General features: G+C 42.2%; 1 protein-coding gene across 1 annotated transcript in view; it reads left to right on the top strand.

Moving 5' to 3' along the window:
- NFKB1 (nuclear factor kappa B subunit 1) overlaps positions 1 to 27,058 on the top strand; it is a 130,262-nt gene that overhangs the window by 85,540 nt on the left and 17,664 nt on the right. The window contains 11 exon segments of the mRNA XM_062199816.1: positions 2,809 to 2,972; positions 4,814 to 4,972; positions 6,680 to 6,784; positions 9,538 to 9,585; positions 9,588 to 9,628; positions 11,999 to 12,137; positions 18,155 to 18,298; positions 19,533 to 19,622; positions 20,744 to 20,938; positions 22,463 to 22,604; positions 26,812 to 26,926. Coding sequence (XP_062055800.1) covers positions 2,809 to 2,972; positions 4,814 to 4,972; positions 6,680 to 6,784; positions 9,538 to 9,585; positions 9,588 to 9,628; positions 11,999 to 12,137; positions 18,155 to 18,298; positions 19,533 to 19,622; positions 20,744 to 20,938; positions 22,463 to 22,604; positions 26,812 to 26,926 — 1,342 coding nt within the window.

Below are 27,058 nucleotides of genomic sequence, written 5' to 3'. Positions count from 1 at the left end.
ATGGGTGTCTGGGACCCAGGGACTTGGCCCATCCTCTGCTCCTTTCCAGGGTGCTTCAGTAGGGAGCTGGAATGGAAGCAGTGTGAATAGGACTTGAAACTGCTCTCCTATACAGGATGGTGGCTTCATAAGCCACAACTGTCTCACCTGGTAGGCCACAGCACCAGCTGCTGTGAAGGGCTTAGAATACATCTTGCCCTGAAGCATCAAAGTGAGACTTCTTCCATAGCACTTGCTGAGGCAGCCAACGAAGCCACGGAGATGGCACTGGCTGCTACAGAGTTGGCCAGCGAGGTAGCGCTAAGAAGCAGCAGCAGCAAGGGCACCAGTCCAGTAGCCAGCCTGTGACCTGGGCTGTTCCTACCAGCACAACACACTAGACAATCTGTTTGGCTCCCTCTGCCCTCTTCCTTTTCTACTTTATTATCAAAAATCAACTTCCAGCGCTTTCTCCTGTCTGGGTGGTAGGTTGGGGGTGAGTGTCCTGTTTTGGCATCACCGTACCCCAGCCACATCATCCACATCTGGGCTAAACCTGTTTGTTCTCCCATTAGACAGCTGAAGACCGGAGCACAGAGGTATTGTGGTTTTCCCTAAGGTCACAGATGATGTGTCAATGATGTGGGAACAGATGAGAGCCTGTGAGCGCCACAAGGGCAGGGCTCTGTTTTGTTCTGTGATGGGACCCTAGTACCTGGAACAAATCTAGCACATAATAGGCTATGTTAAGTCAGTCTTTATTCAGTTTTTAAAAGAGAAAGTAGAATACCAGCATGGCCCTACCTCAGGTCTTTGCACCTGCTGTTTTTTCCATGTCTTCCTTTTCACTTCATTCATGTCTTTGCTCAGTTGTTATCTTTTCACTGAGGTCCTTTCTGACCTCTGCCTGTTTTAAAGTGTTGGGCTGTTTTCTGTGCCTACCTTATTTTTCTGGCTAATACTTACTACCTTCTAAATTATACTGTGTAATCTTCTTCTTTGTTTCTTCTCTGTCATCATCATAAAAATTCTAAATTTTAGAGCTTCTCCTACTGACAAATCACCTAGTGGATTGCCTGGCACTAATAAGGACCTGCCTAAGCATTTGTTGGATGAACAAGTCCCCTGGGTATATGTGCTTTTCTGTTTGTGTTTTTTATTACTGCTACTCAACACAATTCTTTGTTTCCTGTACATTATTTTAAAACTGAAAGATTGGAACATTTTATGTATTATCTCTTCAATTGCCTTATTTAGCTTATCTACTTATTTATATAGTTAAGTAGCCTCCAAGGGATAAAATGTTCTCCATTTTGCTGCAGATGATAGGATTTCATTCTTCATATGGCTGAATAATATTCCATTGAGTACATATATCACATTTCCTTTATCCATTCATCTGATGATGGAGTGGATAGAACTAGAGGACATCATATTATGTGAACTAAGTCAGACACAGACAAATACCACATGTTCCCACATTCTCGCTCATAGGTAGGAGCTAATTTTACAAGAAAGCCCTCAATATGAACACAAAATGTTGACTACTAGAGGCTGACAGGGGTAGGAGGGAATTTGGATTTTTAAAAAATCATGGGATATTGGGTGTGACAAAATACTAGTATAAGATGTTAATAAGGGAATCTGGGTGTGGGGTACATGAGACCTCTTTGTATAACTCTACAAGTTTTGTTTTGTAAATTTAAAACTATTCTGAAATAAAAATTGAAAAAAAGTAAAAGTTTTCCATCCTGATTACAAGTATACCTCCAGGCCTGAGTACATGTAGGTGTAGGTGACAGTTCTAGTGGCAATGAATAATTATCACCCTAGAGATATATCCAGGAGGGCATGAGATTCTAGGAAGACTTTAGATTTTTTTATTTATTTATTTGAGAAGTAGAGTTACAGACAGCGAGATGGAGAGACAGGGAAAAAGGTCTTCCATCTGCTGGCTCACTCCCCAATGGCTGGAGCTGAGCTGATCTGAAGCCAGGAGCCAGGAGCTTCTTCCTGGTTTCCCACATGGGTGCAGGGGCCCAAGCACTTAGGCCATCTTCCACTGCTTTTCCAGGCCATTAGCAGGGAGCTGGATCAGAAGAGGAGCAGCTGGGACCAGAATCAGAACCCATATGGGATTCCAGCACTGCAGGCAGAAGATTAACCTACTGCGCCACAGCGCCAGCCCCCTGGGTAGACTTTAAATCCCATCCAGAAACCCAAGGATGAGCCAAAAGGAAAAAAAAAATAACTTTCATATATAATATTCCCCTTATTCCTAAAAACATATTAGTATATATTTGGAATTTAACGTTTCTTTTTGTATAATTCCTATAGAAAATCCTTTCAAATGAGCCCAGATAAGACCTCCCTATTTTGATACATATATAGAAATGTGCCCCATACTTTTTTGGAAGTTTAGTAAGTTCTAAAAACCCAAAGATTCTTCCAAGTTTACCACAGACTCATATGGCAGCAAAACTCTATCCAACCTGTCATTCAGGTGTTTGTAGTGTTTACTTTTCCATTTGATGCGTCTAGTTATGTAATATTAATATATATAGTTATGTAATAGTATTGTGTTTGATTACATTATGTAGCGCAAACATGTTGAGAATATTATGCAACATGTAGTGTGAGTGTGTATTGCCTTTCTAACATCAGAAAGACCTGAATTCTGAAATCCATCTAGTTCCCAGGTGTTTGGATAAGACAATGAGGACCTATGTGTATTTTTAAAATCCACTTCGCTAAAGTAAAGGCAGACTCTCCAGTCATTTATGTCTAACTTACTGTTGTTGCTGCTGCTGTTGCTGTTTCTTTCTCCAGCTTTGCAAACCTGGGTATACTTCATGTGACAAAGAAAAAAGTATTTGAAACACTGGAAGCACGGATGACAGAGGCATGCATAAGGGGCTATAATCCTGGACTTTTGGTGCATCCTGATCTGGCTTATTTGCAGACAGAAGGCGGAGGAGACCGGCAGCTCACGGGTGAGCATCCTCCTCCCAGCCGTGCTCCTCCGAGGAGGTCGGGCGTCTGGTTCTGCCGTGTGGACTGTGTGTTCCTCTGCATGCCCCAGATTCTGCCTTCCCCTAGTCTGCACCACCTCTGTGCTCACCCTCTCCCTGCTTAGAGTGCTTTCATGGCAGCCTGCCGCTTCTATTATAAACTCAATACCTCCGTAGTCTGAGGTGCAACCCCCCACCCCCACCCCCACTTCCAGTCTGGCTCCAGCCAACTTTCCAGCCTCATGTCAAGCCCCACCCTGTACCCTGTACCCCGGTCCCTGTTCTCGGAACACTGGTGCGTAGCTATGGCCATGTGGGTGTCTTCCTCTGCCTGAAGCACCCCAGCATCCCCTGTCCAGCCTGTCAACACTATTGCATAATTCAGGACCTGCTCCCTAGGGCATCTCCTCTGTTCTGTCTCCCTCAACTCACCTTATTGCAAAGAATTTTTCTTTCTCTGGGTTCTTCAAACACATTATAAACTATTATCTTTATCATATACATGCTTTGACTTTCTATTTGCCTGCTTTTCCTCTGTTTTTGTTTGTTTTTTTTTTTTTTTTTTTTTCATTCAACCCTATTCCCTGTGCTACCACATTGGAATTTTACATTTTGTCTTAGTCTGGCACTCCTGTCATCATCTCATACTAAGATGATCAGAACCAATTTTCATTTTTCCTCCAGCATGTGCCAGACTCAAAATCTTCATGTCGTTTTTATTCCTTCGAGTCTAAGGTCTACCTGGCACCTCCCCCCCTTTTCATTGCTGCATTTTCATCACCCCAGTTATAATAGTCCTCTTTCTGGTCTCTGCCCCTTTCCACTTGTACCCAGATTATATCCTACCACAGAGAGATCTCACTAAAGCCTGCCTCTTGCTGCTCTCTCCCCCATTGTCTGCGAAATCCAGACCTTACATGCTGGTATTTCAGACCTCCGAGGAGCTGGGCCCAGTCTGCATTTCCAGCTCCTTTTCCAGCATGCCCCTCTCTATCAGACTGAGCTGCCCCATTGGAAGCACCGTGCTTTCTCACTTCTCTGCTGTGGCACGTGGTTTCTGTTCATGTTGTCCCTTTCTCTTAGAATGCCCTTAGTGACTCTCATCTTGTGTTGAAATGCTACCATCCCTTCAAGATTAAGAGCAAATGCCTTTCCTGCTCCAAAGCCTGTAGACCCTCCCCTCCTTTAAAATTCCAGATCAGTTCACTGGTAGCTGTTTAGTGGTAGTTCACTTGGATTCCTCCCTTTTTTTTTTTTTTTTTTTTTGATGCTATAAATTGAGTATGACTGTATTTGCCAGCATGAAAACTCCATCAGAAGACAAGGAGTCAAGTGTAACTGAGTCATTTGGTTCCTTTAAAAGTACTTTTTGAGTACCTGCTACGTGCTAAACACTGTCCTGGGTGCTATGGAAGGAGCACCGTTCCTACGCTCTGAGAGCTTTTGGGTAATGAACGTCCCCATTTCTCAATACAGCTGGTGCATAGACACTTACTACACTTCATTCCATCACATCCCTTATACTGTAAACTCTTACTGTAGGGAGAAAAGGGAGACGGAGGAGGACAGGAGAGGAGAGAGCTGATACGTGAAAGACCGTTTTTACCAGGCTTCACAGAAAACGCAGGTCTTTTGATGCCTTAACTTTAGATGACAAAAATAAGACTTTTTAAAAAAAATTTACTAGCAATATGTAGAATTTCAAAAAAGAAACAAAAATGGGTTTTTTTTGGGCTTTTCTTTGGGCTTTATGAAAGCATGCTATTTGAAGTGTTCACATTTCTGCTTTCCCTGGGTGCACGGCCTGTGCTGTGTGGTTCTAGATCGGGAAAAGGAGCTCATCCGTCAGGCAGCTCTTCAGCAGACAAAGGAGATGGACCTGAGCGTGGTGCGGCTCATGTTTACAGCCTTCCTTCCAGACAGCACTGGCAGCTTCACCAGGCGCCTGGAACCCGTGGTATCCGATGCCATCTATGACAGCAGTGAGTACCTGGCTCCTAATAGTAGGAAGCTTGCCGTAAAGTCAAGAACAGACTCCAGCCCTGCCCTGCCATTTACTTGCTAGCTCTGAGTCCTTGGGAAAGTGACTTCATCACTTTAAGCTTCAGGTTTATCATCTACAAAGTGTGAGTACTAAAACCCTAAAATGTTGATGACTAAATTAAATGAGATATTTTAAGGGGTGCCCAATAAATGTTCTCTTTCATCAGTTGTGTATTTTACATGCAGTCCCAATCTGTTATTTGTGAACACATTATTATAAGGCTATATTGCTGGTGCTCTTAGGAAAGCATCTCGATTGGTTTCTTTGTGGCCCCAAAGAGAAGCTGATAAAGGACAACTGTTATTTTTAATCCATGTTTGTTCCCACATGTTACTGAATTAACTGAATGAGTAGTATAGATATTTGTGACTCCAAAATTCTGTTTCAGTCTTTGTTCGAATAATTTTTAAGAGTTTTATGATAGTCTTCAGCATTTAAGCCATTTTGTTCAGTATTTATGGGATTTGTTAGCGTGATCTCCAGATAGCCTACAGACAAACAGGCTGGGCATTTGGTGCAGCAGGTAAGACACATCCCATATCAGAGTGCCTAGCCCAAGTCTCAGCCACTCTGCTTCCCATCCAGCTTCCTGCTAATGCACATACAGTGAAGCAGCAGGTGATGGCCCTAGGACTTGGGTCCTGGCCACCTATGTAGGAGACCTTGACTGAGTTCTAAGCTCCTGGCTTCGGCCTAGCTGAGCTGTTTGTTACAGGCATTTAGGGAGTGAACCAACTGATGGAAGATTCTCTGTTTCCCTCTCTCCCTATCTGTCTCATTGTCTTTCTTGCTGTCTGTCCCTTTCCCCGTCTCTCTTTCAAGTTAAAAAAATGAAAATAAATAATTTTTTAATATAGCAAGTTTGTAGATTTAGGTATAAGAAAACAACTTCATGCTCCAAGCACAATTTAATCAAGTTTGAAGGGAAATGAAAGGGTTATAAAATGATAGACTCATATACCACAAATCACCTTAAAATGTAGCTATTAGAGGGGGTAGAAAAGGAAGCTTTATACTATTACCACTAGAAATGTCACTCCCCACCCCAACCACACAGAATCCAAATTTAGTTTGGGGAAAAAAGAAATATAATATCTCCATTTTTCTTATCTATAAACTAAATCATGGATTTTCCTAATTTTTAGGACTCTTGTCAATGGCATAGCGATATCCTGGAATTAAGACTGGGATTCAGTTCTTGATGTAATTGAAATTCCAGAAATCCATTAGCTTATTTCCTGAAATATCAGAAAAGCTCTCTCTTTCTGGATCAGTGTCTCCCCCTCCCCCTCTCCCCCTCCCCCTCCCCCTCCCCTTTCCTCTCCCCCTCTTCCCCTCCCCCTCCCCCTCTCCTTCTCCCCCTCCCTCCCCCTCCCCCTCCCCCTCCCCCCCCCCCCTCCTCTCTCAGGAGAAACAAATGCCTGCTCCATCTATTTTGGTGGCAGTGAATGAGCCATGACCAGACGGACTCTGAGGACTTCGGAAGCCATTCTTGTTTTCTTTGTGTCTTGGTTATGACAACCTAAGTGAAAGCATCTGTTTAAATTTAGTTTTGGAGATATGTCTAAGAGCAGGATCCCTCCTAAGGGATTGGCTTATAAAGCTGAGGATAAGTCATGATTTTCTTGTTTTTCTCCTGTGGCAGAAGCCCCCAATGCATCCAACCTGAAAATTGTGAGAATGGACAGGACGGCTGGATGCGTGACGGGAGGGGAAGAGATTTATCTTCTGTGTGACAAAGTTCAGAAAGGTGAGTGTACACAGATCTCACGGTGTGGAATATGGTCTTCAGTGTACCTGTCACTCTTCAGCAGTAGCAAATACAACTGCTTAGAAACATCCACACATCTCACCTCTTCCAAATGTGAGTTGTCTGGATGTGTATTTGTTCTAAACTGAAATTTCCCATAGACATAAACAGAAATAAGAAGACTGATAATTATAATCAGTGACTTTCAGTGTTTTTATACTTCAGGTTTTGGTATCTGCACTCACTAAAAGTAAATGAGTCATAGCCATACCTGTAACAGACACAAACACACAGAATACATGCTTTACATCATGTAAAACTGCTAATTTCATTCGTTCTGTAATGCTTTGTTGTAACACAGAGAGTGTCTTCAAACACTTCCCTGGGACACTTTGATCTTAGCCAAGAAAACGAAAGAGCATAGGAATGCAGAGAAAAGCTCAGACCTTATTTCTCTCCCAGTGTTCACTTTGAGAAAAGGTTTGACATTTCCCTCTCATTACATACATTGTAAGATTGATAAATGAGTAAAAGCTGAAAGAAATACTGTGTTGATATTTTAAATAAAAATGATAAAAGTGAAGTAGAATAAAGATCTCTTTTCTGCAAAGTGACTATTTTCAAAGTAAGCATATTTAAAACAGAAGATATAATCCCTGTGTAGTAAAAGCTGAAAGAAATTATGTTAGTATTTTAAATAAAATGATAAAAGTAGAATAAAGATCTGCTTTCTGCAAAGTGACCATTTTCAAAGTAAGCACATATAAAACAGTTATATACAAATATGACCCCTGTGTAAGAGAAGTGTGCCTTTTTTTTTTTTTTTTTTGACAAGCAGAGTACACAGTGAGAGACAGAGAGAAAGGTCTTCCTTTCACCCCCCCAATGGCTGCTCCGGCAGCGCGCTGCACCAATCTGAAGCCAGAAGCCAGGTGCTTCTCCTGGTCTCCCATGCGGGTGCAGGGCCCAAGCGCTTGGGCCATCCTGCACTGCACTCCCGGGCCACAGCAGAGAGCTGAACTGGAAGAAGAGCAACCGAGACAGAATCCAGCGCCCCGACCGGGACTAGAACCCGGGGTGCCGGTGCCGCAGGTGGAGGATTAGCCTAGTGAGCCGCAGCACCAGCCCAAGAAGTGTGACTTTTTAAAAAAATCGTGAGAGGTCTGGCACTGTGGCGTGCTGGTTAAGCTGCTCCTGCAATGTAGGCATCCCATATAGGTGCCAGTTCAAATTTCAACTGCTCCACTTATGATCCAGCTCCCTGGGAAAGCAGCAGAAGATGGCCCAAGTGCTTGGGCCCCTCCACCCATGTGGGAGACCTGAAAGAAGGTCCTGGCTCCTGGCTTTGGCCCGTCAGCCATTTGGGGAATGAATTAGCAGATGGAAGGTCTCCCTCTCTCTCTTCCTCTCTCTGTAACTCTGCCTTTCAAATAAATAATATGAATCTTTAAGAAAAAAATCATTGAGATTAAATTCTCTGAGGTATAAAGTCAGAAAAAAATAGGATCAGATTTTAAAGATGCAAAATCTTTATCCAAAAAAATACGCTTTCTCTGTTTGTACTAGAATTAGCCTTCTTCTAGCCCACTCTATCTAGAAAACACTCATTTCCAGATTCCTGGAGATGCATGCTATGAGTAAACACAATCTGAATACCCTTATTGGTTAGTACAGTTCTTAATCATTGTCATTACATTGGAGCAGCTTAGTAAAAGAAGTCTTGGCCTTAACTTAAAGGTCCAGGATGGTTCTACCTGAAGGCAAAGGCATGGACCAGGAGTTAATGAGATGTTTAATTCAACCCTAATATCTCTAAAACTGTATTAAATTAGAAGTATAACCTTAGTTACATGAATCAGTAGTGTGGTCCTTTCCGTGAAATGGGAATTGAAGACCATGAGATGTCAGTCTCAGTTACATTGTCATATTCCTACAAAAGTATAAGAAGTCACAGAGTTCACAGGAAATGGAATTAAAAGATGATATACATTTTTCGTTGAATTTTTGAAGCCACCTTTTTTTAAAGGCCTTAACCAGAAGGTGAGATTTAGACATTCTCCTTTAATCAGAAGAGATCTGACCATCATAATAGTTTGACCAATCACTCAACTAGACTTTGTTATCCCTAATAAAGTTTTATAGAGAAGCACCATCGTGGCATGTTTCAACAGTCTGGATGCTCTTAAACTATAATGTCTATGTTCAAATCCTGATTCTTCTACCTACTGTTCCACCTTGGATAAGTTACTTAGCCTCTGTGGGCTCCAGTTTCTCTTTTGCAAAATGAACATAATAATAGAAGACCTAAATCATAAGGTTATTGGGAGAATTAAATCAGTTATCACTTAGGACAGTAAACCTTATGTAAGTTTATTATTATATACTTCAGTATATAGAGTTGAACCACCCTTTGGGATTCTGATATTCCCTCTCCCATCCTTCAGGATGTCAGTTTGTTTAAGGAAGGAGTTGTGGGAAGGGTGAAGATTAAGAGAACACTCTGACAGATTAAGTAAATCTAATATTCTACCATTATAAAGGAGGCTTAGGGCTCATTTCTGTGGTAATGAAAAAAGAAATAATAAAAAAAGAAGTGATTTGTGAAAATGTTAACTGACTCAAAAGTCTATTTCACATTAATTATGTTCCAAAAAGTTTAAGTATATAGTTGATAGAATCTTGTACCAAGTTGATTTTTCAGTCTTTAAATATTATCCCACTGTATGAAATGACACACCTTAATATGTTTTCAGATGACATCCAGATTCGATTTTATGAAGAGGAGGAAAATGGTGGAATCTGGAAGGATTTGGAGACTTTTCCCCCACAGATGTTCATAGACAGGTAGGTGGATGATTATTAATATTAATCATTTTAGATTTTATTCCTTATAGAAATTCCATATGTAAGTATCCATATGTGAAAATGAAAACTTACAAACATTTACTTCCATAAAACAGTGCTGTTTGGGGGATGCTTCCTGGTCATCCAGGAAAGCTGTCTACCCCAGAATTATTAAAGAAGGTTCTACTAGACCGTTGGCTCTGAGACACGGGCAAGACATTCCGTTTGGTGTCTGATCCCCTAGTCCATAAGACAGGAGCCTCGGGTCTTTAATAAAAATGTTTTAAATGTCTGTCAAAGTAATCCTAGCAGGCCCTGCTAAAAGGATATTCTAATGATTAGTATAAAAGGAGGAGTCTTGTAGTTGCCAACTGACATCATCCTGATAAAACAAGATTTCCCACTGACAGCCCTCACCTTAGTGATTACTCTTCCATGAATGGTCAACAAATACTATTTCATGAGAAGTTGGACATTATCCAAATATTCATCAATTAGAAACCAATTAATTATGCTATATCTGTGTGATGGATTGTCATGCTCTTATTAAAAAGAATGAACACTCAGTGAACCAGTACATAAAGACCTCAAAGCTACACGGTTAAAATCTGTTAAGTTTATTGGAGTATCTGGATTTGAGTTCTAGCTCTGCTCCCAATTCCAGCTTCCTGCTAATTCACACTTTGGGAGGCAGTAGGTAATGGCTCATGTGGTTGCGTTCTTGTCAACCATATGGGCGACCCAGATTGAGGACCTGGCTCCAAGTTTCAGCTCTGTCTGTTGTAGGCATTTGGGGAGTAAGCCAGCAGATGGAGAATCTCTGTGTCTATTTCTGTTTCTCTCTTGCCTTTCTGCCTGTCCAATAAAGAAATAAGTATTTTTAAAAATTATTCTGCGTTGGTATTTGCTTGTGCATAAAGAAACTCTTGGAAGACACATAAGAAACTAATAGCTGTGTATGTAGCCCTGGGGAGGTGAGCACACTGTAGGAGTTAGAAGGATGGGAGAGGCCAGCACCATGGCTCAACAGGCTAATCCTCCGCCTAGCGGCGCCGGTACACCAGATTCTAGTCCCGGTTGGGATGCTGGATTCTGTCCCGGTTGCTCCTCTTCCAGGCCAGCTCTCTGCTGTGGCCAGGGAGTGCAGAGGAGGATGGCCCAAGTGCTTGGGCCCTGCACCCCATGGGAGACCAAGAGAAGCACCTGGCTCCTGGCTTCGGATCAGCGCGGTGCGCCGGCCGTAGCGCGCCGGCCACAGCGGCCATTGGAGGGTGAACCAACGGCAAAGGAAGACCTTTCTCTCTGTCTCTCTCTCTCACTGTCCACTCTGCCTGTCAAAATAAATAAATAAATAAATAAACATTTAAATAAAAGAAGGATGGGAGAAAAGAATGACAAAGGGAACTGCCAAGTGTCCCATTGTATATCTTTTTGTATTTTTATAAAATCTTGATCCTGTAAATATATTAAATTGTCAAAAAATCAAGTTAAAAAATGTGAAAGTACCTATCCTAGCACCACCAGGAATTAGTGGGTGATGCTTCCTTTATCAGAGTTTATCTTCCTCTCTTGATTAGACGCCCTGGGGGCTGAAAGCCACACCACTTCCTTCATGTCTTTCTTTCCACACCCAGGCTTGTGGGTGTTGTTATAAATAATAATCCTGGAGGCTTTTAAGGCTGGTTTGAAAGAGAAGGAGAAAGTATAGTGATAAATTTTACCTGTGTGATATTCACAGCTAGGTGACATGCAAAATATTAGACAAATAATAAAGATTTGAGGCCGGCGCTGCGGCTCAATAGGCTAATCCTCCGCCTTGCGGCGCCGGCACACCGGGTTCTAGTCCCGGTCGGGGCGCCGGATTCTGTCCCGGTTGCCCCTCTTCCAGGCCAGCTCTCTGCTGTGGCCCGGGAGTGCAGTGGAGGATGGCCCAAGTGCTTGGGCCCTCCACCCCATGGGAGACCAGGAGAAGCACCTGGCTCCTGCCATCGGATCAGCACGGTGCACTGGCCATAGCACGCCAGCCGCGGCGGCCATTGGAGGGTGAACCAACAGCAAAGGAAGACCTTTCTCTCTGTCTTTCTCTCTCACTGTCTACTCTGCCTGTCAAAAAAAAAAAAAAAAAAAAAAAGATTTGAAATACATTAACATAATGATGTATTTCAGTTTCACAGTGGCAACTAAATAAAAACGTATGAGTGTAGAATTCTGAGTTTGGAACTTTCTCCAGGGTACTTTTTCAGTACACTGTGTGTAAATGTTGGGCAAATTTAAAAAGACTAAAGAATACGTGTTTAATGAGTAGCACTGCTGTGGCTGCAAAAAAAATAAAGTTTCCAACACCAACATTTGGATCTTTGTATCCTGCAGTTTGCCATTGTCTTCAAAACGCCAAAGTATAAAGATGTCAACATTACAAAACCAGCCTCTGTTTTCGTCCAACTTCGGAGGAAATCTGATTTGGAAACTAGTGAACCAAAACCTTTTCTCTACTACCCTGAAATCAAAGGTAACTTGGTTGTGTAGACACCTGTGGTTGCTATGATAAGAGGACAAACTGAATAAAAAGATCAACCCCTCGCAGCGGCTTCCTGGTAACTGGCCTTTGGATCTATGGTGCTTATTTTTAGAAGATAGACAGATAATAAACTGTTTTAAGGTTACACATTCATAGAATTAGTCCAGCCTTTTAAAATAACGGTTTTTTCCACCAAGCTTATATAAGATTTAAACATCTGAGAATTTGTCTTTGAATCTGATAATCTAATGTTTATTGAGTAACTCAGGGGGCAGCTGAGAGGGACAACGAAGCTCGCTGCTTGGGAGAATCAGCCATTAGTCAACCAGCCCTAGGTAGTTGACCAGAAAACTAGCCTGCAGTACAGAACTATAACAATGACCAGGACACTATTCTTCCCCTCACAAGATTCTTCAAGAAAGGAATGTGAGTCTCCTTAACTAATACAACTAGGTGCATATCTATATGTATGTAAATAGTTATAAATTATAAATATGCATATTATATTTATGAAGCACCCACGAATGCATGAGAGATGATTGAGGAGAAGTCCCAGCATTCTCTTGTGTAGTAGGGTAACTAGATGATAATGTGTTATATATTTTGCTTCAAAACAGCAAGAGGGAAGGGAGAAAGGATGTAGAATGTTTTCACCATAAAGAAATGTTAAATATTTGAGGAGCTAGATCTATTTACCCTGCTTTGAACATTACACAGTACATGCAGGCATTGAAGTGGCTCATGGTAGCACCTAAATGTGTTCAATTTTTAAATATCAGTAAAATTTTTTTAAATTAATGTTGAGGAGAAAGCCCTTGATCCCTTGATTTCAAGAAGCCTCCAAAAATAAGGCCTCATAGAAGAAATATCACTTGATCCTTAAAATGTAGGATATATTTTAACAGTTGGTTGATAAACAGAGAGGGAAAGGGTCTCCAAGGCTAAGAACACATATAATTTGCATTTACTCAGAAGTGAGCATTGTGAACAGCAAGATGGACTGATGAAGACTAAGGCAATGAGAAAGGCCAGGGCCAGGCTGTGGAGGGCTGCCAGTGACAGCTGAAGACTTGTACAATGATTCTGGTGAGAGCTGTCTCTGATTTCCTTATGTCAACACTGAGGGAGGCTGACAGTGAGTCAGAAGAGAAATGCAAGTCTCCAAGTGAGCTCTGATAAAGAGTTGTAAAGATGTTAGTTCCGGAAATGAAAGGAGAAGGTGGTCCCCCAGTGCAGCAATGGCAGCAGGAGGACCTGAATGCTGGGTGATGCAGCAGGTAGAGGAGAGACTCAGGAGTCATTGATGGTTCTAGGATCACCAGGTGAGGAAATTTAGGATATGGTTACCTGGATGAAAGGAACAAACAAGCAAAAGTAGGTTTGGTTGGGAAAAGAGAGCGCTCAGTTTAAAACATATTGCATCTTAGGTTCCTGAGAGAAATTCAAGTACAAATTCCTAGTAAGCCAACCCAAAGACAAGACTGGCACTGGACAAAGGGCAGGGTGGGAAACTCAGCATTGAGAATCATCTCCTATGTGCTGTAACAGGCACCAAAGTAAGCAGTTACTCAGAAGCATTTCTTAGCCTGAGTCCACTGGCCCCAGAATGCCCTTTAATAGGATTGGCTTCTTCTGTAATTTTATTTGCATGTTACGTGTTGAAAACCATGATTATGAGAAGAGATGCATAGAATTCAGCAGTCCTAGTGATGTGTTCCCAACAAAACTAGAAACCCCTTGATCACAGGGAAGGGAGGCTGCACAGGGAGATAAGAAAATGACTGTCATGGGGCACTGAGGTCCTGACAGAGGTTGGAAACCACAAAGGTGCAACAGCCACAAACCACGCAGGTGTTGGGTTTGTGACAGCACAACAGGACGGGTGAGCTCTGAAGAGGGCTCTCCTTTCCTGGAATTCACATTGTGCTGGAGCACTTAGGAAACAGACCTGCAAGTTCTTGTTTCTTTTCTGAGGTTGCGACCTCTCAGCTGTTGGGTCAGATCTTAGTGCCAGCATCTCTACTGGTGGTGTGAAAGTGCATTCAGCACGAGAACCTTTTTTTCCCCATCATGTGATGTTCCATGCAGAGTCTGAGGACACAAGCCAGGGGGGTGCTGGTGACATTCCATGCAGAGTCTGAGGACACAAGCCGGGGAAGTACTGGTTAAAATCGGGGTGCCAGGGCCTGCCCGCTTGACCTTTCCCGGAGGTCCTGCTACCTCTTTTCACTTCCCTACCCTGGTGCTGCTTCAAGTCTTCTGACTACATCTGTCTACAGAAAACTGTTGGAAAATCACAGGTTTGGTTTAAAAATCTTTTTTGTGAAAAAAGACACAGAAGAGGATCTTTGGATTTTATGAGTAAAAAAATAGATGTCTCCTCCTGAAATGTGTCTTCAAAATAATGGCAATGGAAACAAAAGCCAGGCTACTTTCACATGTATGAGCCTAGAAACTTGCAAAACTGAGCCTGGTTTCTAGGCTGCCTATCCACCTTTCCCAGTAGCATCTATCGATTAAGGAAGTAGAGTAAAGCAGAGGCATGTTCACTCTGCTGCTTTCATTGCTACTCTGTCCTAGTGGGAGCTGTCTGATGCTGGGGTTTCAGAATGAAGTCCTTTGAAAGTTCCACATCAGTATCGCATCTGTGTGTTTCAAACACACACCTTCAGGCTATCATTGATTAAAAGCTCTGTATGAACCGAACAATGTAAGGACCATCTGGAAAAAATAATAGCTATTGAGCTCCAAAGGAAACACTAGCCAAGGTGTATGTATTATGTTTGAGTCAGTATGATATTAGAATTGTTTTACTGAGGATAGTAAATTATCTTATTCTGTAAATATTTCTGGATTATAAAAACCCAAGATAAAAGACTCAAGGAGAAGCAATCACTTGGGCAGGAAGGTAGCAGGCCAATTATCATTAAAGTATATGGAAATGATTCCAACTTATACAACCCAGGGAGTCATTGTAGATATTTGGCAGAAGTCATTATACACACCTTCTGCTACCCCTAGTCCCTGTACTTAATTCCCATCTCAGTGCCTAATTTTATATTCTTCATTATTTTTATTAGTGTATGAACTTGTTTTACCTATTTATTATGTGTCTGTTGTCTTCCTCTCACTCCAAGTAGGAAGAATCCTTTAATGCATCAATTTGATCTTCTATATTCCTGGCAGTGTCACCAACATCTGGATCATAATAGGTAGCACATAGTGGATGCTCATTATATATCCATAGCCTGACTTACTTAGTGGCCAGCCAAGCTGCCATCCCCATCTAAAAGTCTAACGATATGATGGGTACCATCAAATTAGAAATAATTATTAAAAAAAATTCTCATTATATAGAACCATCCAACCCTGAACTCTGCTTTTTCCATGGTCACTGGCATTGTACCTCACAGAAGCTTCCTGGAGATGATTGAGTCCATGAGAGACCACTAAAATAATCAAAAGCAGGGTGATTGACAAGGGAAGAAAATTGTTGAGAAACTGCTGTATGAAGGCAAAGAAAGACCACAATGACTTTGCAATCTGAAAAGATGATTAGGAAGGAGTCATCATCTTTGCCTTATGGAGGATGTTGTCAGGATAAATGAACTCCTCATTACTGGTAAACTAGAAGTTGAAAAGTAAGAATGAGGTACTTTTAAGACCCATGCAGAGGAAAAGGTGGTAGAAGCTAAAAGTTTATCTACATGTGTGAATCAAATTATCTAAAGTCATCATTCATTACCGTTAGCGATTATTACTATACAGAACTATTTCATAGTGTTTCCCGAAGGATGACAGCCTGATGGAAAGACCACTGCACTTTGGGTCTGCTCTGCACTCTCCCTTGACCTCAGACAAGACACTTGACCATGCTAGCTTCAGTTTCCTCTTGCATAATAGTAGAATGAGTTATGGCACCACTGCTAAAGGCAGACCACAAAGATAAGTGAACCCATGTGACAGTCTCCATGTTGGATTCTATGAAGCTTTAGACTGTAGTACTTTGGTGAAGCTTGTTGTGTGGAATTTTTCATATCAGTTTCTTATCACTGAAAGCCTTATTGGCTGTGGTACAGCTAATATTTGGAAAATATATTTAAAAACTCCCAATTTTTATGTGAAATATGACCATTAAATGTGTCTACTTTAAAAGGCAAAAGGAGTGCATAGAAAATACTAACTGGTCTCTTTGCTAGAAACCACATAAATAGATAGCATTTCTTTCTGCAGATGAATACGTTATCTACTTCTTTCTTTATAGTTCTACAATGAACTAATAATCTGTGTGAGATCCACAGTTTATATGAGAAGTACTGAGTACAGCTATTAATTAGTTGTGTAACTGATAGGGAAAAAAATCCTTGGTAGGGAAATTGTTAAAGTTTCTCCACTTGAAGGCCACCCCCCTTCCAGTGGAAGCACATTTTTCTCAACAAAATTCACCCACTTTGGCTTTTCTCTTCCACATATGTCTGGACATGCTCCATTTTTAGATGAGTGTTTAAGTGTATTCTGTTACCCTACTTTCTCTGCTTCATCTTTGAACTGCAGTTAGACAGTCATGAGATAATCAGTAAACAGCAGCCCAGCCCTGAGTCGAATGTGACAACCACAGAATTAGAAATAAGTGAAGATCTTCTGAACATGAACAGTGACAAAAAACTGACATGGGGCTGGTGCCACGGCTCAATAGGCTATTCCTCCGCCTGCGGCGCCGGCACATCAGGTTCTACTCCCGGACCGGGCACCGGATTCTGGCTGGCTCCTCTTCCAGGCCAGCTCTCTGCTGTGGTCCGGGAGTGCAGTGGAGGATGGCCTGCACCCGCATGGGAGACCAGGAGAAGCACCTGGCTCCTGGCTTCGGATCAGTGCAGTGTGCCAGCCGCAGTGGCCATTGGGGGGTGAACCAACGGAAAAGGAAGACCTTTCTCTCTCTCTCACTGTCCACTCTGCCTTCAAAAAAAAAAAAAGCTGACATGGAAGAATCACGAATAGAACCGTTACCCATTGGACTGCTGATTGAGAAGTACATCAATTGTTCTAAATTTAAACAGAAAACTTCCTTCAACTCTAAAGAGAGAAGGGAGAGAAACAACAAAATGTGGTAGGAAAGTCACAGAAGAGAAAGAAAGGGAAACAAAAAGAAGAAACAAGAACACAGTCACAGACCACAAAGGCAGCGGCAGAACTCAGAGGAGGCATTAGGGCTGGTGAGAAGCAGAGACAGTGAGAAACAAAAGGAAAACAGGGACGTCACAGGAGGAGTGAGGGAAGAAGTAAGTGGCAGCTGGGCTGGACAGTGGGAGGTCTCAGCAGGTGTCACCCAGTATTCTGAGTCTCTGAGTCTCCCATGGAGGTCACCAGAGGGAGGCCACAGATCCCTCGCTCACAGCGTTCTGAGGTGTGCACCTCGTGTTTATTATCATAGTGCCACTAAGGAACAGCCCTGTGTCACCATATGTCCTTGAAGTACTTCCCTGACACCAGAACACTAGTCTCTACCATGAATTTAACATACACGGCATTCTAATGCTGTCTCAAAAAAAAAAAAAAAAAAAAACAGTCATTCTCCCTCAGTAAGAACTATGTTGAAGTGCCCTGGACAGCAAAGGCACTGGGACACGCTTGTCTTTGTCCCCAGCAGGCAGCCCATGTAGATGGATAGTAAATGGTAGAAGATTACTAATAACTGTTTTGTGTGACCAGTGTTTTAACTATGGTGGGAAATCTGGTCTCACTAATTTTAACAGTGTGGAGGACCTAGGAAGCCGTCACAGAGTGATTTGGGTGTGTGCGGCTCTGCGGTCTCTCAGGCTGGTTTTTGGTCTCCATACCCATTGGAATAAACACAGTGCTTCTTGAAATTTGGCATCTCTTCCTCCCTGGGTGCTTTCTGTTTCCCTTTATGACGTTTAAAAATACCGTCAGAATCAATAGTCTTTCTGTGGCTAGCGGTGGGACCGAGTCACTCTTTTCTCCTCTGGTTTCTCTTCCTGTAAATACAGATAAAGAGGAAGTGCAGAGGAAGCGGCAGAAGCTCATGCCCAATTTTTCGGACAGTTTCGGAGGCGGCAGTGGTGCCGGAGCTGGAGGCGGAGGCATGTTTGGTAGTGGCGGTGGAGGAGGTGGTGCTGGAAGCACAGGCCCAGGTACAAGAAAAGCCCATTCTTCCTAGAGCTTTCGTGTATTGCAGGGGGTAGAATTTTCTTTTCCATGGTTTCTGTGCATGTCTGTGGGTTCAATGGCAATGACATTATTGAATGTAAGATATTACAGTAATTAAAGTTTCCCAATAGATGTAAATTTATTTTTCCATATATAGATAATCCCAAAAACTGTAAGAAGAAAAAGTTATCCGAAGCCAGTTATCCAAAGAATTTCTCTAAACATTGTGATGTATTTTCTTTATACTTTATTTTTTTCTCTTTTGGTCTTTGTCTTGGTATTCTCCAGAAACCTTACATTGCAGATGATATGTACTACAAAATTTGAAAATACATAAAATCCTTCTGTCAGAATTAACCACTTTTAATTTTTGCATGCATACATTATAGAAAATATTTATGATTTTTTCCAAGTACAGTGGTGATAATTGTGTATACTACATTAACACATTTGTGTTGCACTATGGTTGTGTATATGGTCACATGTGCTGCTTTTATGTAAAGTATTAACATAGCATTTCCCCATGGTAACATAAACTACATGGCATAATTTTCAAGCATTGTTTTTAATGACAGGGTATTTCATCAAATTAACAAACTATAGTATTTGTTACTTGAATGTTGTTTCCTGTTTTCTATATAAAATATTCTGCTGAACCCCAATGTTTATCACCTTTCCTTTATTCTAGATTATTTTAAGTGAGAGTCTTTGAAGTAAAATTACTATGTCAGAGAGTATGATATCCAATGCCAGCTGCTTTCCCAAAGAATTTTGCCAATTTATGCGTCCACCAAAAATACGTGACAATGAAAGTGGTGGCCATTTTTCCGCTGAGGAGTCAGAATGGGTTTTTGTTGGCTTTGGTTTGGTTTTCCCTCCAGAGGTTATTTGAACATCTTCCATGTAGGCAAGTCTAAGTTTGGGTGGTGACTACCTTCAATCGGCCTCTCCCCTTCACATAGGAGTGGGACCCTTTCTCCAATGTGAGACCATTTCTGCCACCTAAGTTACCAAAATGTATAATTTGCCCACGTGGGATTCTGATCCCTGCATGACTCCCGTGATGTGTCTCACCACCTCCCCGCAGAAGCACCATGTGCAGGCACAACGCTGTCCTCCTGCGTCATAGCCCATGCTCACCCGAGGGGTGGACACTAAGGTTTGCTGAGACTTCTGGAGAAATCTCATGATGTTCCATATCTATTACTTGCCATTCAGGGTACGGCTTCCCACACTATGGATTTCCTACCTACGGTGGAATTTCCTTTCATCCTGGAACCACTAAATCTAATGCTGGGATGAACCATGGTAAGTGATGTTCTTTAAATACTGAATATGAACAAAATTAATGCCAAGTGGGTTTGTCATTTATCACAACTACATTATCATCTTGAAAATAATTATGAATGCAAATTAAGAGATACTTTTCCAAAGTATTATTTCTTGTAGATGATGTAAACTCTATTCTTTGTTTATATTTATAATCTGTTTATGTATTTACTTTCTAAGTGGCATGAGTAGGAGAGAAAAAGAACTTTAAGAAGAAACAGATACTTGACTATTCAAACAGAAAGACAACAATAAACTTACTTGCATTTTTTTCCCAAAATACTACACTTTTGAAATCATTTTGAGTCTTATAGGGTTGGTCTTTTTCCATTAAATGCATCTTCTAAGTAGCAGTTGTTACACTGTGTGTTCATACTTTATATCACGAATGCATTCTCTTATGTACCCATTGAAGAAATAATGCTGTACAACCTTCCTTTTTATTGAATCCTATTTTATGCTAGGTCCTTTACAAACTTTTGACTGTAATCTTTATGACACTTTGTAAGTAAACTATTAGGATCTCCATTTTATAGACAGAAGCACTGACACTGAGGAATGTTCGTCTGTTGAAAGCTCATGGCTCTTTAGCAGCAAAATCAGAATTTTAACTGGGTCTGGCCATAGAATCCATGTGCTTTCACAGTACCTGTCAAATAACATGGTTGGAGCTAAAAGAGCATGGTCAGACTGATCTTTGGAGAGTTCCCACACTGAAGAATGTGAACTGAGATCACGTCTTTACAATTTACTTTGTTTATTAGTGTTAGAAAAAAATAATTGCTCCACTTTCAAGAACTTTAAATTTTCCACTTCCCTGCAATTCACAGAAGAGGCTTATTTCACTTTTTTCCTTTACAAATAAGTTCTAAATTTTTAGAAGTACATTTTAGAAATGTTTCTTAGAAGTGAGAGTTTAAAATAGCTCCCAAACATGTTACTTATGATGTGACATTTAAAAAAAAAATTACAGATAATTTTCTGTTCCCTTTGCAGTAAACATGCCTCCTACTTTTATCTAACCTGCACTGAAACAGCAAATTATAACTGAATTAAGAGATTTTACTGAGAAAAAGCTGATGTTTTTGCATTTATCTTAGGAACCATAGACTCCGAATGTAAAATTGACCCTGGATGTTGTGACAAGAGTGATGACAGAGAGGCCATAAATCCCTCTGGAAAAGTAATTGAAACCACAGACCAAGATAAGGAATCTGACGCGTCCAGTGATGGGAGTGATGAGGCCGCGCTGATGTGCACAGCAGAAGTGAGGGAGGAGAATGCTAGGTTTCAGGGTAAGTGAGCACACAGATGCTTACATTCTGTCAGGCAGCTAGGCAGGGTTATTTCTAGGTGCAGAAAGCTATGCCAGAAGACCGGTGTATTTTCTGTGGATCTAAGATGATATATTAACATCTAGTTCAATGTACTCTTGAAAGTCCTGTGTGCCTCTTGAAAAGCTTGTGTTGGGTCATCTTATTCACAGTGGTATTTTCCATTTTCCCATTGTCATCTTTCAATGTAAAGTACAGAAATTTACATGTGCACTCACCCATCTCAATGAGAGAATTTTAGGGTACAGTGAAAGATAATCAACTTCTTTTCTGGCATAGATAATACAGCACAGTTTCCACAATCATCATAGACATCTCTCAAGTCTAGCTTAACTGTCATACTGAAGTGAACTTTGCCTGAAATTAGGAACTTTTCTTTTTATCCTGTTGCCTCCTTTGAAGAAGTAGGATTGAGGGAAATGTACTTTTTATTTACTTTGAAGGATTACTCATTCTATAAAGGAAAGATAATAAATATTAAAATTTGTTGACCTCATATGGTCTCTGTCACCTATTTGTTTGACTTATACCCTTTAAAAATGACCAACCAGGGCAGGCATGTAGCCTAGCAGTCAAGATGTCAGTTAAGACGTCCATGCTCATAATAGAATACTCAGGTTCCATTTCCAGCTCTAGCTCCTGATCCCAGCTTCCTGCTAACACACACCCAGACAGTGCTGTTGACTCAAGTAGCTGGGTTCCTGCCACCCATGTTGGAAAGTACGATTGAGTTCATACCCTGGCCCAAGCCCAGCCATGGCAGGCATTTGGCAAATGACTTCCTCTCTTCCGCCTCTCAAATAAATCTGGGGACAGGGGTTGGTTCAAGCACTGCCTGGGATGTCTGCACCCCATGTTGGAGTCCCTACTTACTCTGCTTCTGATCAAGCATTCCTGCCAATGCATTCCTCTGTGTCTCTCTTTCAAATAAAATGAGAATTAAAAAGAAATGCGAATGACCAACCATGCTTAGCTGCAGAGCCTTATAAAAACAGGCCATTTACAGTTTGTGGCCAGCCCTGACCTGAAGGGAGCAGACTTTACAGAAACACCAGTGGCTCTTTGAAACTGTATCCATGGCAGAGATGTTTGTTTTTTGACAAGTTGCCAAATGAGATAATTGTTGAAGATTCCAATGAAGAATTAGATCACCAAGAGATTGGTTATTTAAAATTATGGCAAATCCAGTCAACCTTGTTTGGAGAGTGACTGTTCCACTTAAAATAAAAGTTATCATCAGTTTTTCTCCCTAAAAATCCTTAGGCAGATTTTTTTTTTTTTAGATAAATCTATCTGTGAGTGAGCCAGAGTCCAAGCCAAAAAAAAATTTTTTTTTTCTGATGAACACAATCTAGAAACATTGAAAGGGGTATTTTCAACAAAAACAGTATGTTTTGAGGTAGCAGAGCACTGATGCCTCAGGTATGCCATGCCTGCGGTGAAGGTGCAGGAAATCCAGTGATGGTTGTGGTTCTTCCCTTGCAGATAACCTGTTTCTAGAGAAGGCTCTGGAGCTTGCCAAGCGGCATGCCAATGCCCTCTTCGACTACGCAGTGACAGGAGATGTGAAGATGCTGCTGGCTGTCCAGAGACATCTCACTGTAGTGCAGGATGAGAATGGGGACAGGTAAGTTAGGACTCTCATAAGACAAGGCTTGCTTCAGGGTAGTAAAGACAGAAAAGCATTATGCAATGTATACAGGCTAGAGATTAAAAAAAAAAAGTTCAGAGTCACTGGATCCTTTAACACTGAGTCTCGCAAAATAACGTCAGTAAGCTCGAGTAGCACAGTTTGCTTCTCTTGTCCTACTGCTCTCACCAGTCGGACTCTTGCACAGCTGGAGTGTTCACCAAAGAGTACACCCCTCTGGGCAAGAAAATGAAGGTGTCTTCTAAGTATTTTCAAAAGCCTCGGTTGTTACTGGAATAGCATTTGGAGAATCAAGAGTCCGACCAAAGCCTTGAAGCATTGTTCTCCCCAGCTACATATTTGTGATGGTGGTGTGCTCAAGAAAAGGCCCAATAAGGGCAGCAGCAACAAGATGATTACAAGGCAGTTGTCCATCTTTCCCAGTCACTGGTTCCTTCTCCACTGCCTCTGAAAGTAGTCTCCAGGCTGTGACTGGCAAAGACTTCTGACAGCTCCAACCCATGCTGTGTGGGCGTCTGACATTCCAAACTCCATGCCTTCCATTCCTGTTCTTACTGAGATTACTTTGCAAAGCCACCTGGGTTCTTTCCAAAAAGGTTTGCTTAGTCCTTTCATTGAGATTTCTAAATGATCTCAAAAGCCTATAAAAATAACGAGACAGCAGCCTTCAGATTCAAGTCAAGTATTTTATCTAAAACCTTCCTAAAATAGCATCAACAGTGAGAAATCCCTTTTTTATGGACAAGCTCTTGAGTGCTGTGTTTTAAACCTCAGTTTAAAAATGGAACCAAATGCTTTAGGAAAGTGCCAACCTTAGGGTTTCAAGCAGAGACCTTTGTGCTTATTCCTTGCAGCATATAACCAAGGATGTGGTGTAACCACTGGCCTTGTTATACAGTATCAGAGGAACTGGCACAACCTTCTTTGTGTAAAGCCATGAACAGCACAATTTTATTTTATTTATTTTTTTTTTTTTTAGGGTTAAATAATCCAGTTACCACTCAGTAGCTTGCAACCACAAGAGAAAGCAGTCAGCCAAGACGTGACAGTGTCGAGTGACATTTTCAGGAGTGATGAGTGTAAAGATGAGCTGAAAGGGAACTCTGGGGTTTGAAGGGAAGATTGTGGAAAGGGGTGCAGGCACGGGTGCTGCAAGAGAAGCACAGGCGCATGGAAGGACTCCTTGCCAAGCAGGACATGAAAGCTGAAGAGGCCCCTCCCAGGACCCCAGACATACTCACACAAGCAGGCTCTCAGAGGGGTGAAAGACATGGGCCACAGGGAGTCCGAGGAGGAGTCATCCTTGCGGGGTGTGGGCAAGTGATGGCTTTTGGCCATTACAGCTCAGGCCTCTGGTTTTCATTGAGCTTGTCATATTTGGCTAATAATCTGAATCCTGTGGCCATTAGTCATCATAGAAAATACAATAAAGAAAAAAATATAAAACCTTCTGGTATTGGGGAAATTCCCATGCGGGTGTGAGGATTTGAGGGGGAGGGGGAATGTACTTCTGCTATGAAATGCTGAGCTGCGCATGGAAATTTTTAGGCTGTTTTTGAAGTATGACCTTTTTCTTGGTACATGTGCATCATGTCTGCGTCAGACTGCAGGCCTGTTTCAGAAGTCTTCTTCCAGCATCACATTTCAAGAAGCCATAGTGAAACCCTGAAATCATTCATTGAAGAATATCTCTTAAATAGTGAAATCACAGTCTAGTTTTTTAGGCCAATCATGTACCAATGTTAATCCCAAATATACTCACTGTTGCTAAGGCCTGAATAAAGGGCTTCTCATATCTTTAGGGAAGATCCAGCCTGCCCCTCAAATCCCAGATGCACTAGCACCCTGTGATGCTCTGAGTGTGCACTGCATCTCCGTCTGTCCGTGCTCGGAAGTAGTTATCCTCTTAGCTGTCTACCTGCCACTCATATTGCGGAGCAGTACACTGTGTCCCTTAACGCAGAGTGCCTTAAAGGACTCACAGATGGCTTTAGAGTAAGATAGTCTGATTTTGAACCTCAGTTTCACTGCGTTCTAATTATGTGACCTGGATTGAGATAAATGGCTCCTGTAAGTCTCAATTTCATCATCAGAAAAGCCAGAGTAATCCAGGTAATTCAAAAATTCATGACAGATGGAATTAAAGGATAAATTTGTTGTGGTGCAAAAAAAAATTGAAATTAATCAGAGTATTTTTGTGATACCCATTTTCCATGATCTTCTGAAGTCCCCTACCTCATTGGATCATTGTTATGATACAATAATGTATCTCAAATGCTTAGCAAAATCTAGTTAAATAGAAGCTCTCAACAGTAAGCCATTTTTATTGTCATTGTTTCAAATCAGTTTTAAGTGTTTTTAACAATTAAGCTATATTCCTATGATAATGATGTTTGTCACCCATTCTTGTTTTTTACCTTGTTAGCTTAAGTCCCCTAGGTTCCTTCTGTCATTCTGTTTCCATGCCTACATTGTGCTTGGGTTGTAAGGCTGATGGCAGCACTTGCATAACCAAGGAGTGTATTTGAGAGGGGACAGCTTGCTCTGCCTAGGAAGTTAGGAAAGTGTTCTCTGAAGATATGAAGTTTGAACTGGAATATAAGGGATGTAGTTAGCGTTGTCCAGGCCAAGGGAGTATTTGCCAAGGTGAGGGAGTAGGGAATATATTCAGTTTGTTTCTTCAAAAATTGCTTCAAGAGTTCCTCAAAAGTCTGACTCCACTCTCCCCTCTTGGGGTCTAGGATTATCTTGAAAGATTTTTTTTTTTTTTAAAGTCAGAGTTACACAGAGAGAGGAGAGACAGAGAGAGAGGTTCTCCATCTGTGGTTTACTCCCCAATTGGCCGCAACAGCCAGAGCTGCACCTTTCTGAAGCCAGGAGCCAGGAGCTTCTTCCGGGTTTCCCACATGGGTGCAGGGGCCCAAGGACTTGGGCCGTCCTCCACCACTTTCCCAGGCCACAGCAGAAAACTGGATTGGAAATGGAACAGCCAGGTCTCAAATGGGCCCCCACATGGGATGCCAGCACCCCAGGTCAGGGCGTTAACCCACTGCGCCACAAGTTACTGTGGCACAGTAGGTTAATCCTCCCCACCGGCATCCCGTATGGACGCCCATTCTAGTCCCAGCTACTCCTCTTCTGATCCAGCTCTCTGATATGGCCTGGGAAAGCAGTAGAAGATGGCCCACGCCCTTGGGCCGCTGCACCCATGTGGGAGACCTGGAAGAAGCTCCTGGCTGCTGGCTTCAGATCAGCGCAGCTCTCGCCATTGCAACCATTTGGGGAATGAACCAATGAGTGGAAGACCTCTCTCCCTATCTCTCTTTCTCTGTCTGTAAGTCTATCTCTCAAATAAATAAAATCTTTTTTAAAAAGAGTCATCAGCCAGTGCCGCGGCTCACTTGGCTAATCCTCCACCTGCGGCGCCGGCCCCCAGATTCTAGTCCCGGTTGGGGCTCCGGTTCGGGCGCCGGTTCTAGTCCCGGTTGTTCCTCTTCCAGTCCAGCTCTCTGCTGTGGCCCAGGAAGGCAGTGGAGGATGGCCCAAGTCCTTGGGCCCTGCCACCCGCATGGGAGACCAGGAGGAAGCACCTGGCTCCTGGCTTCGGATCAGCGCAGTGCGCCGGCCGTAGTAGCCATCTGGGGGGGGGGGGGGTGAACCAATGGAAGGAAGACCTTCTCTCTCTCTATCTCTCACTGTCTAACTCGCTGTTAAAAAAAAAAAAAAAAGTCATCACACTGTATTTTGGAGGCAAGTGGCAGGACTAGGTGACGTACCTAAATTTTTCTGAACAACTCCTAGTGCCAGGCATTCGTTTTACACCCCGCCAGTAGGGAACAGGTAGAGAAGAGAACACCTGAAACTGTAGCAGAGGTGGACCCTGGGTCTGAGCTCGGGTCCCTGTGGCCTTGGCACTTACAGAGGTCGACATAAACACTCCCAGAGGCCAGGCAGCCCTTGAGTGAGCAGCCTTGGGTAGACCTTGAGCGGTCCAGATCTCCTGGAGGGAGCATTCCACCTCAGATTCAAGCCGTGTTATAGAGTCAAAACATTTTAGTGCTGAGTAAAACTAGGCATGAGAGCCAGATTCAGTTTGCAGTTGTAATCCCAATCATATCTTAGAAACTGGCTTTTTTTTCCATTAACACTTTCGTTAACTATCACCACTGTATTTTCATTCCAGCGTCTTACACCTAGCAATCATCCACCGTCATGCTCAGCTGGTGAGGGACCTGCTGGAAGTCACGTCTGGCTTGATTTCTGACGACATCATCAACATGCGAAATGACCTGTACCAGGTAAACGGAAATCTCAAGGAGACAACTGAAGAAAAATCAGTACTATTTTCTTGTGTTTGTGCGTGTATGTTAACAGTAGCAGAAATACAATAAGACCTCTTCGTAGGTAATACCAGGAGTGTTACTTGATGA

Source organism: Lepus europaeus, chromosome 8 (genome assembly GCF_033115175.1).
Source record: "Lepus europaeus isolate LE1 chromosome 8, mLepTim1.pri, whole genome shotgun sequence".
Taxonomy (NCBI): domain Eukaryota; kingdom Metazoa; phylum Chordata; class Mammalia; order Lagomorpha; family Leporidae; genus Lepus; species Lepus europaeus.
Note: the sequence above shows the minus strand (reverse complement) of the source record. Positions and strands in the feature narration are given on the sequence as shown.